At 36.2% G+C, this 14,298-nt stretch overlaps 1 protein-coding gene across 1 annotated transcript in view; it reads left to right on the top strand.

The window, feature by feature from the left end:
* Positions 1-4,991: 4,991 nt before the first annotated feature.
* The window catches only part of GPR26 (G protein-coupled receptor 26), a 41,969-nt gene continuing 32,662 nt past the window's right edge, over positions 4,992-14,298 (top strand). The window contains exon 1 of the mRNA XM_003759153.2: positions 4,992-6,144. Coding sequence (XP_003759201.1) covers positions 5,477-6,144 — 668 coding nt within the window. The 5' untranslated portion in view covers positions 4,992-5,476. The remainder of the gene's footprint in view (positions 6,145-14,298) is intronic.

Consider the following 14,298-nt stretch of genomic DNA (forward strand, 5'->3'; position numbering starts at 1 on the left):
TCGGGAAGACCTGAGTTTGAATCCTGTCTCAGAAGCTTAAGAGTTGTATGATTTTGGGCAAGGTGATTAACTTTTGTCATCCTCATTTTTATTATCTCTAAAGTGGAAATAATATCCCCTTTCATTTAGTAACATATGTCAAGCATTTTAAAATGTCAAGGCAATGTTTAATTCTAGTTATCATCATAACTTCATCATTACATCTTAATGACATTAAATCAAAAATCATTTATTCTCAAAAGATTCCAAAATCTTCCAAATCATAAAATTTATAAAAAATATTTGACTTCCAGATTTTGGTCCCATGGGTTCTAATGGTGCTGTGCAAATGGTAATTTACAAAAAAGTCTCCTCTGATGTGATAACGTTGAAATTCTCTCTCTCTCTCTCTCTCTCTCTGTCTGTCTCAGTCTTTCTCTTTCTGTTTCTCTCCCTCTCTCTCTCTTTGTGTCTCTCTTTTTCTCAATCTCTCTCTTGTTATCTCTCTCTGTCTCTTGTTCCTCTGCCTCTGTCTCATTGTCTCTCTTTCTCTGTTTCTCTCTATCTCAGTTTCTCTCTCTTTATCTGACTCTGTGTTTCAGTCTCTGTCTCAATTTCTCTGTTTCTCCCCCCCCCCATTTCTGTCCCTGTGTCTCTCTCTGTGTGTCTGTATGTCTGTCTGTCTGTCTCTCTCACACACATACACATATACACATATACTCTTCACCATGTAATAGTTGGCCAAAGCATGGGGAAATTATGGTAATGGAATCTCAAACAAAAACTCAAATCATACCCTGCTCTGATTCTTTCCTTTCTCCAAAGGAAATTCCTCTCTTTCAGAGTTCCCTGTTCAAACCATTGTAAGGGTCACAAGATTAAGAATATTATTAGTGGAGATCAGAGGAGTAGAAGTCTGCTAGACTTAAAATCAGAAAGACTTGAGTTCAAAGCCTGTCACAGATATTTATGAGCTGTTTGATCTTGGCCAAGTGATTTCAACTTTACCAGTATATTTCCTAATCTGTAAAATGAAGTTATTTACCCAACAGTATTATTGTGAGAATATAATGTGATATGATGTATAAAATGTTTTCCAAACCTTAAAGCACTCTATAATTGCTAATTATTATTAATGAACCACAATCTTCATTTTTCCAACTGTAAAATTAATGTCTAATTTTCCTTGTAGCTCTATATATCTGATTCCGTTAAATTGAGTTAATTTGGTTATAAGCAATGTCTCTTTAAATTAAAATCAGCATTGGTCTAAAAGTAAGGGGCTGAAAGGAAATTGGGGTATCACCATTCCCAGTCAGCAAATATTTATTGAGTGCTTACAGAATTTGAAGTCAGCTAAAGCCCCAAGTTGAAATCTAGGACAAGAAATGTGTAAAAGTATCTGATAATCCAGAGATCCTTGGTATACTTCCTGCACTAATCTGTAGATTTCAGAGAAAGAAAAATAACAATTATCTATTTCTAATCACTGAGCCTAGAACTTCACTGTAGCTGAACTGAATGAAGGATGGCATTTAATTCACATAATTACCAAAAGATAATAGTACATCCAGAGTTCCAAAAAGCTTCATTGGATAAGGCTATATAGAGAGTAGGGTAATCCCAAACTGTATTTCCATCTACATTTTATATATTCTTAACTTATGCTTGCAATGTACCTAACCCTGTTTTGCACGAGTTTTTAAATGCTGGTATTAGATCTCAAGATAGATTTTGAAAAACAAAGTTCAGATCCCTCTGAAATGGTTTACAGCAGGAGATATAAGGAAATCCTGCCCAAAGATAGCACTATGAAGATGAAACTTCAATATGTTTTTACTATGTTTTATTCAAGAACTGTTAATTTATCCTCCATCTTTTGTGCAGCCTGATAGTTCTCAAAGGCCCTACTCTGATGTCTCATTTTTATGCAATGTAAGGGACCAATTGTCACACAGGCTTTGGGTAGATCCAACCAAAATAAAAAAAAAAAAACTTTTATATACAGTACCCATGATTTTATCAGAGAACCAACTTAGCCAGTTCACTTTTGAAAACCTCATCTTCAGGTTTGCTACAGGGTAATTGATGAATATTTTGGTCTTAGCTCTTCCCAGGTGACCTAGTGTATAGAATTCTGGACTTGGAGACAGAATTCTAGGCTCTAAAACTAGTTGTATGATCAGAAGCAAATCTTTTCAATACATTTCAACAAGCAATTATTGCACATCTGCTATAAGTTAAATAGTGGGTATTCAAAGACAAAAACATGAAATAATCCTTGCCATTCTATTCATGCAGGGGGACATCATAAACACGCGATAAGAAATGCAATATATACTCAAAATAGCTACAAAGTCATTTCAGGTAGGGAGCACTAAGAATTAGGGAGAGAAGGAAAGAATTTCCATAGGAGGTAATACTTGAGCCATTGAATGAAGCAAAGTTCCAAAAGGCAGAGGAAAGAAAAAGAGCATTCCAGGAATGAGAGAAAAAACTGTCCAAAGGCATGGGGACAGGAGAGGGAATGCCATGTGTGGGAAGTACCAAGTGCTCCAATTTGACTGGAACTTGGATACTTGAGAAGAAATAATTAGCCTTTAAAAAGTTTAGGATTAGTTGTCAAAATAATTTGGAATTTATTGCAGAAGTGATTGTGAGCCATCAAAACTTCTTGAATAGAACAATAGTGTGTTTAGAACTATGCCTGAAAAACATCAGTTTGGCAGCTAGTACAATTATTTATGCAAAAGGGGATGAGGACATGCACTAGGGTAGTGATTGTGTCAGTGGACATATGGGGTAAGATACAATAAAAATTGTGAAAGGAATACAATAATAGTACATGACAACTTACTAGATATGGCTGGTAAGAAAGAGAGAGAGAGTGATGAATCTGAATATCTCAGCTCACTTTCCACAGTTTTAAAATAGAGATAATAGCCTCTACCTCACAAAAGTGTAAAGCTCGAATGAGATAGAGTACTATGGAAACTTTAACTTACTCAATGTGAGCCATTCTTATCTTCTTTATAAAAGAAATACTTTATAAAAGTATTTATTGTTATTATTATTATTATAAAAGGTACCAATACAGAGTTACATGTGTTAAGTATGTACTACAGTTAACAATGCTCCAGATTTGGAGAGAAGAAAGAAAAGATGCACATTAGTAAGTCTCAGGGCACATAGGAGGGTATGAAAACCTAACTTCCTGACCATGACAGTTCCATATACATATATGGACATAAGCACATGAAAGAATTCAGTTTCTTTTAGAGGGAGAATATCAAATGGGGCATAGGAGATACAGGAAGACTGTGATTCTAAATACTATTTGGTCATAATAAAAATCCAAGAAAGTAAATTCTTTAGTGTTCATTTTCTTCTAGGGTAAATGTCACACTGTAGAAGAGAATAGAATTTGCATTCAGAGAGCCTAGGTTTGAATCCTACCTATTCAGAAATTATCTTTCATCTCAGAATAGTGACCAAACCTGAAATCATGGTTTCCTCTTGTAAAATGAAGGGATTGGACTAGATGAAATTAAGGTTCCTCCCAAGTCTGTGATAATGCTTCAAACATTATTTGAGGCTAGTGATGTGTGATCCAGACAATAACCCCCATATCTGAAGTCAGTAAGGCCTGATAAGGTACAAGAAGCCACCAAGATCTCTCTGTGTGGAAGCTTTATTTTTCTAGACATAAAGGAAGAAGTTCATTCTGCTACAGGGGCTTTTTTTGCATGAACAAGCATATGCTTCCAGAAATTGAATCAATCTTTCCCTAATGCTGTTTCTTTTGAGAATGTCCCAAAGTGAGTAGTCAACCCAATAGTTGCTTCTCTATTGTTAGAAAGCAAAAAAAAAAAAAAAAAAAAAAAAAAAAAAAAAAGACCACTGGTGCCATTTTGTTTCTGCTATAATCTGCAGTAGGGGCAGCTATGTTGATCTTCAGCCCTTTTCTGTGATGCTGCACCTTCATTTCCTTTACTTTCTATGGGGAGATTTTTAGTGAAGAATACAGGGTACATTATATAATCCACAGAGCTTTCACACAATAGACAGAAATGAGCTCTATAACCATATGAACAAGAAATCTGTGTGTTTGATGCTGAACGGAAAATAGTCAGATCAACTTGCTCATTAACCCTAGCTGTTGTGTGCTGTAGTAGGGGGTGGGGATGGAGAATTTTACAATAGCACTCCCAGGGAGATATGTTTTAGAATTGTATTTTTGCCCAGATCCAAGGCAATAATTAAGATTTCAGATCAAAAGAATTTTACATTTGCAGAATCACATAGCCCCACCCCCCAACACACATATATGAGCAATTCCCTTCCTTTTGACCTAGGTTTTCAAAAAGGAGGATTTCAGTTCATCTGAGTAGTGGGTAGCCTGAGTATTGTTCCTGAAAGGATGAATAGCCAGAATGTGTGGGTTATTTTTTGCCAGTAAAGATGAGGACTCTCTGAAATCCTATCCTTTTAGAGCAAGTCATCCATTAAAGAACCTGAGGTTTGTTCTCCCCAGCTCAGCTTGACAAGCAGGGAAAAGCCTTGGCAGAAACTGTCAGAGAGTGTGCAACAGCTGTGGGGAAAGTCTGATGGCTGGGCTGAGTGGGAACTGAGACATCCCACCCTAGAGAGTGCATGAGATTGCTAAGTAATTTCATTCAGCCCTTTTCATTGCTTTTGAGGACACCCTCCTCACTGAGAGTTTTCTTTGGTACAAAATGGGGGGTTGGGAAGCTGGGGAGTGAAGAAAGAAGATAGCCAATTACTCTGAACTGAGCAGATAGTGTGTGTGTGTGTGTGTGTGTGTGTGTGTGTGTGTGTGTGTATTAGGGGGGGTTGACTGATCAGTTAGGTTAAAAAGCTGGCTAAGAAAAGAGAGGAGAGAGAGAGAGAGAGAGAGAGAGAGAGAGAGAGAGAGAGAGAGAGAGAGAGAGAGAGAGAGAGAGAGAGAGAGAGAGAGAGGCAGGCAGGGAGGGAAGGAGGGAGGAAGGGAGAATAAATATGGGATAGGAGGAGGGGGAAGCGGAAGAAGAGTGAGGAGACCTGCGCGCCAGCTGATAAGGAATCTCAGGAGAGCTTCTTCTCAGAATACCTGCGTTCTCTGGACCCACCCGGTCTAGGGCTGTACCGTAAGGTTTCGGTGACAGGCATTCTACATTCTATTTCTGGCTTCCCTTACCCAATGGAAGGTTAATTGACCCCAAAGCTTCAGGCAACTTTTGTGAGCAATATTTGAGGTGGAGAAAGGAGCAGAGGAAGTGTCCAAAATTGCTGCTCTGTCCGAGAAGGGGAGTAAAGGGAGCAAAGGAACGGGAGATGATGGTTCTGGCCAAGGCAGCGACTACTAGAAGAGGAAAGGAAAGACATACAGAAGAAGTACTGCTGGGGGTGAGGAGATGAGATCTCCTCACACTATGCTCCTCAGACATTCTGAAGGTGTGCCTTTTGCCCACAGGTCCCTCCTCTGAAGGGCCACACCATGAACTCTTGGGACGTGAGTTTAGCTTGCCTGCTGGTGGGAATGATAGCTGTGTCGCTGCTGTCCAACGTGGTGGTGCTGATCTGTTTTCTCTATAGCCCTGACATACGCAAGCAAGTGCCAGGGCTCTTCATCCTTAACTTGACCTGCTGCAACTTGTTGATGACTGTGGTCAATATGCCCTTGACCTTGGCCGGTATGCTTAATAAACAGCAGCCAGGAGGAGAAAGACTCTGTCACATCGTTGGCTTCTTAGAAACCTTCCTGACCACTAACTCCATGCTGAGCATGGCCGCCCTCAGCATAGACCGCTGGGTCGCCGTGGTCTTCCCCCTGAGCTACCACTCCAAGATGCGCTACAAGGACGCTGCCCTCATAGTGGGTTACACGTGGCTGCACTCCATCTCCTTCCCTATTGCCGCTCTCTCCTTGTCCTGGCTGGGATTTCATCACCTCTATGCTTCTTGCACCTTGTACAGTAAGAGGCATGAGGAACGGGTCCCTTTTAGCGTTTTCACTGGGGTTTTCCACGCCCTCAGCTTCCTCCTCTCCTTTGTCGTGCTGTGTTTCACGTACCTCAAGGTGCTCAAGGTGGCCAGATTCCACTGTAAGCGCATTGATGTGATTACCATGCAGACCTTGGTATTGCTCGTGGACATACACCCCAGGTAAGGGGAAAGGGTGAATCTGGGGATGAGGGAAGACAGAAAGACAGGAGAAAGTTTGAGAATAGATCTCTACTGTTTGCAACAAAAGGAGAGCTATGGACATACAAGCAAAGACAGAGTGTTGCTAGAGGAGATTCATAGTCTCTTACTGCCTCTCTGCTCTTATCATTATCTCCCCCTCTTCCCACCATGGGAGGAGAGATTTCATCTTATTCTTGATTCTCTGGAAGGCTCTGGTAGGCTTTGGGCGAGTTCTGAATTATCATATTAACACCTTTCCTAAATGTGTGATGGTGACATTTGTAATTTGGCTTCCTAACTTTATGTATCCTATTGTCTTTTGGTTTTTCCAAAGGAGAGATGTCTGTCCTGAGTCTACAGCAATTCTTTTGCAACTATTGCAACCTATACTATTCCACTGTTTCTTGAGATAAAAGTATGGGGGACAAGAGCTTATGTTAACATAACTAAATTCACTTTTCTACCCAATATAACATCTTAGGGAGAATGTTGATTAAGGTATTCCTGCTTCACTTTACATTTTCTTGTAACAAGAAAGGAGACTTAAAAAATATGATAAATTCAATGCTTCAACAAAGGTCTTACTGTAGTGCTTTAATGAATCCATGGAGAGAGCATCTTAGATTTTTGTCATCTAGGACCCAAGTTAAGGGGGTGTTGGCTGCGTAACTGTGAATACTGACGTAGGCAATGTTTGTGAGCTCTAACAGGAGTAGCCCACACACTTAAAGCTGATGGGACTGATGGTGTCACTTCCTGTGAGAACAGGTGGTGCTGACAATCCTTGAGAGTTTGGCTGTGGGTTAGTGATATATGCAAATTAGCACATTTCTTATAGTCAAGGAGTCTGGAGGTACTTCCTGAAACAAGAAAGAGTTATTGAATTCATAAATCAGGGTCAGATTTCCCACTACAGTCAACTAAAATAGATGTTCAAGTTGGAATTGTTTCTATTGCTTAGCTATTGCAGCCTGTTAATGAGAGTTACATTTGAATTTCAAAGTATGAAAGACAAATTTCATCTAGGAGAAAGAACTCTGCATTTATAGGCAGGGAACCTGGGTTTGAATTCCTGCTCTTCTATGTTCAGCTTATGTAAACTTGGATTGGTCTCTTTCATCTCTGGCAGATTCCTTTGCTTCATATGCAAAATCATAGAGTTAAACTATGTCATCTCTACTGATTTATTTTTTTTTGTTGTTGTTGTTCCAAATCCTGTGATCTGCACATGACAGTGTTATGTAGCTGGAGGTCCACACCAGTCAGTATTTTTTCTTCAAACAGGAGTCCTCTGGAAATTTTACTGCTGGCCTAAGGCTAAAAGAGGATTGTCCTACCTGAGAGAAAGGTAAAAAGGAGCCTAAGGAGTTTGGGGAAAGTTATTGCCTTACTATGGACATTAATAATGATAATACCAATAACTTATCTGATATGTTTATATGCTTTGCTCAGAAATAGTTGTGAGGTTCCTAAACTGTTGTTTTCTCCATTCTACAGATAAGGGGAGTAAAGCTTACCTCAGAGACATTCACACATTTATACACATAAACACAAGTAGGTGTTGATGTATTTAAAATTTGATGTATTTTAAAAGGGTATTTCTTTACTAGCAGTAATCATAGAGTTGTTGAATTTTTTGTTTATATGTGTGTGTGTGTGTGTGTGTGTATACACGCAAGTATCCATAATTACAGTATACTGTTATGCACATAGTAAGTATTATTAAATAAATGCTTTTTTGGAATCTAGTCTAATCTGACTGCTTTATAAATGAGAAAACAATCAGCACTTGGATTCAAATGCTGTCTCTGACTTTTACTGCTTGTAATCTTGGACACTGCCCTCAACCTCCTATTTGTGTGTACTGCAAAATTAGATTAACCACATGGTTTCAAATTCCTTCAACCTCTAAAACTATAATCTATGTTTGTGTTTAAAGATGTCAGTACTGTCAATCAAGCAAATGAAAGTGATGCAAGAAGAAAAAGAAAAGAAATCCTTTTATTTCTATTGATAGTTCTTACCATTTCATGTTTCATATTTCCCAGCTTGAACAGAAATCTCTGAGGGAGAGGAAGTTCTTTTAGAGAGAAGGTGAAATCAAAACAGAATATGATTCAAATCTCTGTTTGAGGTCTCACTAATCATGACATTTCCATTCTGTTCCTAGCAGAGCAAATGGCGGTGGTAGTTGTGTGTGTGTGTGTGTGTGTGTGTGTGTGTGTGTGTGTGTTCTAATGCTTTCACATTTGTAAGGGACTTTTAGTTTACCATTTTCAAGGAACAATTAAAACTCTGATAGCCTAACTTTGTTGGCCAAATAATTGTTACAAATTTGATCATTTTGGAAAGTTCCTTTGAAAATAAATGGACTTTTACTATCAATGTTTCCTTTGTCTTAGATCATAATTTAAATGTATGTATGTCAGCAGACTAAAAGAATTTATTGTCATTACCATTTAATAATAATAATAACTAGCATAGATATAGGGTTTTAAGATTTGTAAAGCACTTTATGTATGTTTAATTATTTTATCATCTCAGCTTTGGAAGTAGATGCTATTAGTATACCCATTTTAAAGCTGAGATAACAGTCTGAGAGACATGAAGAAATTTATGCAGGATTAAATATCTAGTGAGTATCTGAAGCAGGATTCATTTTCAGATTTCCCTGAGTCCCAAGTGTAGTTATCGGTATCTTATACCAATTACATCTTATTTTATGAAAAGTTTAAAAACAATCATCAAAATTGAAATGAGAAATGGCCAAAAGATTTTACTTAATTAAAATTATATGTATTCATACACATTTTACCACATCATTTTCAACATAAGCCATCCATAGTTTTGTACCAAACATATTCATGAGAAATTCCAGCCTATTATTGTTCTCAGGTAAGGCCTCCTTGGGATTCAGATAATTTTATATGATGCTGAATTGTTTGGCTTCAAATCTGGATAGTTTCTCTATACATGGTCCTTATTTAGAAGGAAAAAGGGTGATACAGGTAAAGACAAATTGACTCTCAATGAGTCATGGTCCTATAAGCAGATTTGTGACTGAACAGATGCCCTCAATAACTAATTTGGATTCTGACACAAAGAGTTTCAGTGTTTAAACTAAATATAGTTTAAATGAGGTGTACATCAGCATTAAGCACCTATGAAACTAGGTGCTATATTGGGAATACCAGTTTGATGCTAGAGAAATGGAGAGGACAGATATAGCCTGACTATGAGCCTTTCTTAATCATGTTCATAAAAAGATGAATTTTCATTCTTTTCAAAGAATGTGGAGCAGAGAAATTTTAAAAATTAGTGTTACTAAAATATTTAGAATGCTAATTATTACTTCCACATCACCAGAAGCATGCTCCCACATCAGTCATATTTGACTCCTAACTCTCCGTAGCCCATGTAACCAATCAATTACAAAGTCTTATTGATTTTACCTCTCCAATATCTCTTGCATTTGTCCTCTTTTTTATTCTCAAGGCTACTCTAGTCCAGGTCTATGTTGACTTTTACATGGACTATAGGGAAAGCCTCCTAATTGAGAGACCTCGTGTCCCTCCCCTTTCCACTATACCTCCACAAAGCACTTTTTCCAATGCACTGGTCTGACCATGTTATTCTACTACTTAATAAGCTTCAGAGGCTTCTTATAACAGCTAGAATCAATTTGAAACCCTATTCTTTGAATTTAAGGCTCTTCCCTACCTCACTCTAATTCATTTTTAAACCTTACTGCATAATATTCCCCTTCCTTCATCTATGTTCTAGCCAAATTAGCATTCTTGCTGTTCACATATAATACTCCATCTCCTTTCTATGTCATTACAAAGGAACTATCCAACTTTTTTTGTCTTTGTATGCACAGTACTAATATGACACTTGGCATATAATAGACACTTAACAGTACTTGATGATTTATTGGAAGCATGAAACATAATCAAAATAGAGGTCCTTTGAGTCTCCTGAGATTGGAATTTATCACAACAAAGAAATATATATATATATATATATATATATATATATATATATATATATTTTAATTCCTAAATAAATCAATTACTTCATCATCTCAACCAAATCATTTCCAATGGAGCAGTAATGAACTGAACCAGCTACGCTCAGCGAAAGAACTCTGGGAGATGACTAAAAACCATTACATTGAACTCCCAATACCTATATTTTTGCCCACCTGCATTTTGGATTTCCTTCACAAGATAATTGTACAATATTTCAGAGTCAGATTCTTTTTGTACAGCAAAATAACGGTTTGGTCATGTATACTTATTGTGCATCTAATTTATATTTTAATATATTTAAAATTTACTGGTCATCCTGCCATCTGGGGGAGGTGGTAGGGGGAAAGAGGGGAAAAATTGGAACAAGAGGTTTGGCAATTGTCAATGCTGTAAAGTTACCCATACATATAACCTGTAAATAAAAGGTTATTAAATTAAAAAAAAAATTACTTCTTCATCAATTTTTCACAAGGGTAGTTAGTCAATAACATTTATAAACTGCCTACCATGTGCCAGGCACTGAGCTAAATAATGGGGAAAAAATACGAAAAAAAACTTATCATTGACCTCAAGGAACTTGCAATTTAATGAGAGAAGACAATATACAAAATATGGGGAGGGGAAGGACTTGGTGTGGGGGTTATGTTGAAGAAATCCAATAGTATATACCCAGACAAGAAGTAAAGGTAACATTCAAGCCATGTCTTCTCTTTCTGAGTGATTCTTTTTAAAATTTTACTTTCATAAATTCTTCATAGAGAAAAGACTCAAGATGTTAGAAGCCTTTCTTAGGTCTTTTTATGTTTTGTGGATTAACAATGTAATTCTAAGACATCTGCATAGTATTCTATGAGCTGTCTATTTTGTTTTTTAATTATACATGTCCTTGAGGATGTTCCTTATACTAGAGCCAAGACTCTCAGTTTTTAGACTGTTTATACATGTTTTTAGCTACATGTTTATGTACAGGATGTCCTAAAAGTCTCAATGTAGCTTTTTAAATTTATTTTTGGAAAGCTTAAAAATACAACAAGATTTAGGACATGATGTATATACATGTATATATTTGTTATTAAATTTTGTATAGAAGATGATAATTAAGATAGTAGTAAGCCTCTTACTTTAAGTATCAATATAAGATCAGGAAACTCATTCTTAAATTTAAAATGAAAAAAAAAAGAACTGAATAACTGGTGAGGTTTTATTCTCTTCTAATCTTCTATATTTGCCATACTAATAATGAGAGGAGAGAATTTTTAGAATTTATCACTCATTTGGTTTTCTATGCATTTGATACTTCATTAGTTCAATAGTTTGACAAATATTTATTAGAAATTTACCACTTAGAGGAGGATAATTCTAGGCATTATTTGAGCTAAAACGATAAAGATGATAGGGTCTTAAGATGCAGAGATTTAAAGCTGGAAGGGACATTAGAAATTATTTAATCCAACTGCCTCATTTAAAGATAAATAGTGGGCAAAGAAAGCAAAGTTACCACTCTACTTTTAAATAGTAAATATTTTAATAGGAAAGATAAGACAAGTATACAAATAAAAATAATATAAGGTAAGCTATAGCTGCATGAAAGTTTACTAAAATATTTTTCTGATATCCCCTCATGGCCTGGAGTGACCCCCAAGGGCTTACAGAGGGTAGCAGCATTGTACAGTTTTTGAAGGGTCTTTCCAAATTTATCTGAAAAGATCTTAGAGCTAGAGGGTAAGCTAAGCTATAAAGGATCTTAGGGGCATTTTGTCCAAATAGCTCATTTTGCAGAAAACAAAACTGAAGCCAAGAATGACTAAATTTCTTGTACAAACTTATACATTTAAAAGGGGAAGTGCTGTTTTGAATTTAATCCCTATAACTCCCAAAGTCAACATTCTTTTCTGTTGTCTAAGATAAACAATTCTATCCAAATTCAGAGAGATGTCTACTAGGAGACTGGCCATTCAGTAAAAGAGTTTCTTTTTTCTTTTCTTTTCTTTTCTTTTTTTTTTTTTAGTTACAACTACTCATGAACACAATCTATTAAGACAAAGAGGGGCCATACACTTTAGAGGAGACAGTACCACACCAATGAAATCATGGAACCTAGACATTTTAAAGTAATCATCTAAGACTACATAATACTACAAGACCAGAAGATTATAAATTTGGAGCTAGAGAGATTCAGTTTTATCTATTGGCAAACCAAGATACCATATATAATCAGTATGTTTACATATGTCAACAAAAACTGGCTTCAGGGAGTACCAAAATTAGCTTTTTTACTCCAATATGATGAAAAGAAGTAGAAATGTGAAGAACTAACACCATATTTCTACTTTTCATGAATAGTGATAAGTGAATATACATTTGTATATGTATCTGCATGCATATGTGTATGTATATATGTTTGTGTGCATATACACACATGTGTATGTTCATGTTTGTTCAGATATAGGAGGCAGTTAGATAGCTCGGTGGCTAGAGCACTGGGCCTGGAGTCAGGAAAATCTGCATTCAAATTTGGCCTGACACTTACTAGGTATGTGACCTTGGACAAGTCATTTAACCCAGTTTGTATTAATGCACTGGAGAAGGAAATGGCAAACTACTGCAATACCTTTACCAAGGTAACCTCATGGACAATATGGTCTGACTAAATAAGAAATGTTCATATGCACACACACACATACATACATATATACATACATTATACACACAACTTTATCTATTCACTTATATGTATATACACACACAAAAGATATCCTCAAACTCTTTAATCTACGAAAGCATTAACTTTCCTTAAGACTTTTGAGATACCCTCTGTATGTGCACATGATATGTTTTCATGTAATTCAAATAAATTAAGACATCTAATATTAAAATAAAATCAATATTCATAATATCAAAATTAAAATAATTTAATATTAAAATAATGTTAACCACATTTGATGATTCAGAAAGACTTCAAAGATTTCTCAGCTCCTTAGGGACACCATTATGACCATTGTTTCTCTTTGTTTAGTTTTATGATATGAGAATAGTGTAGGTAATTAGATAGAATTTGTAATGATTCTTTGATGTGCCTTGGAGGTTTCATCTTGGAATCCCTGCTTTCATATTATCTTTCATCACTTTATCACAAAAACACTGGGCAAGAAAAAGAATTATGATTATTGTAGCTAGTTCTCTGGTAGTTTAGTTAGATAGATAGAAGTTTCAATGTCTGCAAAAAGAAAGAGAGGAAAGTAGGATCAGAATTTTCTGGTATTGCCTCTCTTTAATAACAGCATTTGCAGATAATCATGGTATTCTTCCCTTTACCCTGCCTAAGTAGATACAGCTGACTGGAGAATTTCTATTTCACACTTCAGGATTATTCTCCTTCAAGCTGACAGTGGTATGTATTTCATGTCTCATCTCGTCTAGGTGAAACTAGATGTCAGGTTTCCAACTCTGAAAAAATAACCCAAGGCATACACATACATGCCTACTTTGAAAGAACATTTGGTCACATAAATTTATCTTTTAAAAATACCACAGAAAGAATTTCAAGCCATTTGTCTTATGCCTCAGTTTCTACCTGAAATCCTCAGGTAGATAGTTCAAAAGTGACTTAATTGGAGTGAACACCTCTTCAAGACAGGTGAAGGCATCATATCTTCTAAGGTCTTACTAGAAAAAGACCAATGTCAGGAACCTTGGGTTCTAGCACCGACTTTATAATTAACTTAGAATTCAATGGAATTTTAGAGTTGAAAGAAGTCTTGAAATTATTTAGTATAATTTCTCCATTTTATAGATAAAGAAGCTGAGACCCAGACAATTGAAATGTCTTGCACTTCACAGAGCCAGTAAATACTGTAATCGATATTCAAATCCATGTCTCTTAATTCCAAATTCAGTACTCTTTCTGCTACCTCTTGCTAATTAAGGAAGTCTTCATCTTTCTTAATCTGTTACCTTTTTCACAATAGTCATAAAAAAAAAAACATTCTCACAAGTGCATGATACTGAAAAGGTATGGAAAAATGTTAACAGAAACTGTAGGAATGCAAGAGATTCTATTGCTATGGGGCTACTGCACTGATAAGACAGGATGCTAAAAAAT

This window comes from Sarcophilus harrisii, chromosome 2 (assembly GCF_902635505.1).
Source record: "Sarcophilus harrisii chromosome 2, mSarHar1.11, whole genome shotgun sequence".
Taxonomy (NCBI): Eukaryota; Metazoa; Chordata; class Mammalia; order Dasyuromorphia; family Dasyuridae; genus Sarcophilus; species Sarcophilus harrisii.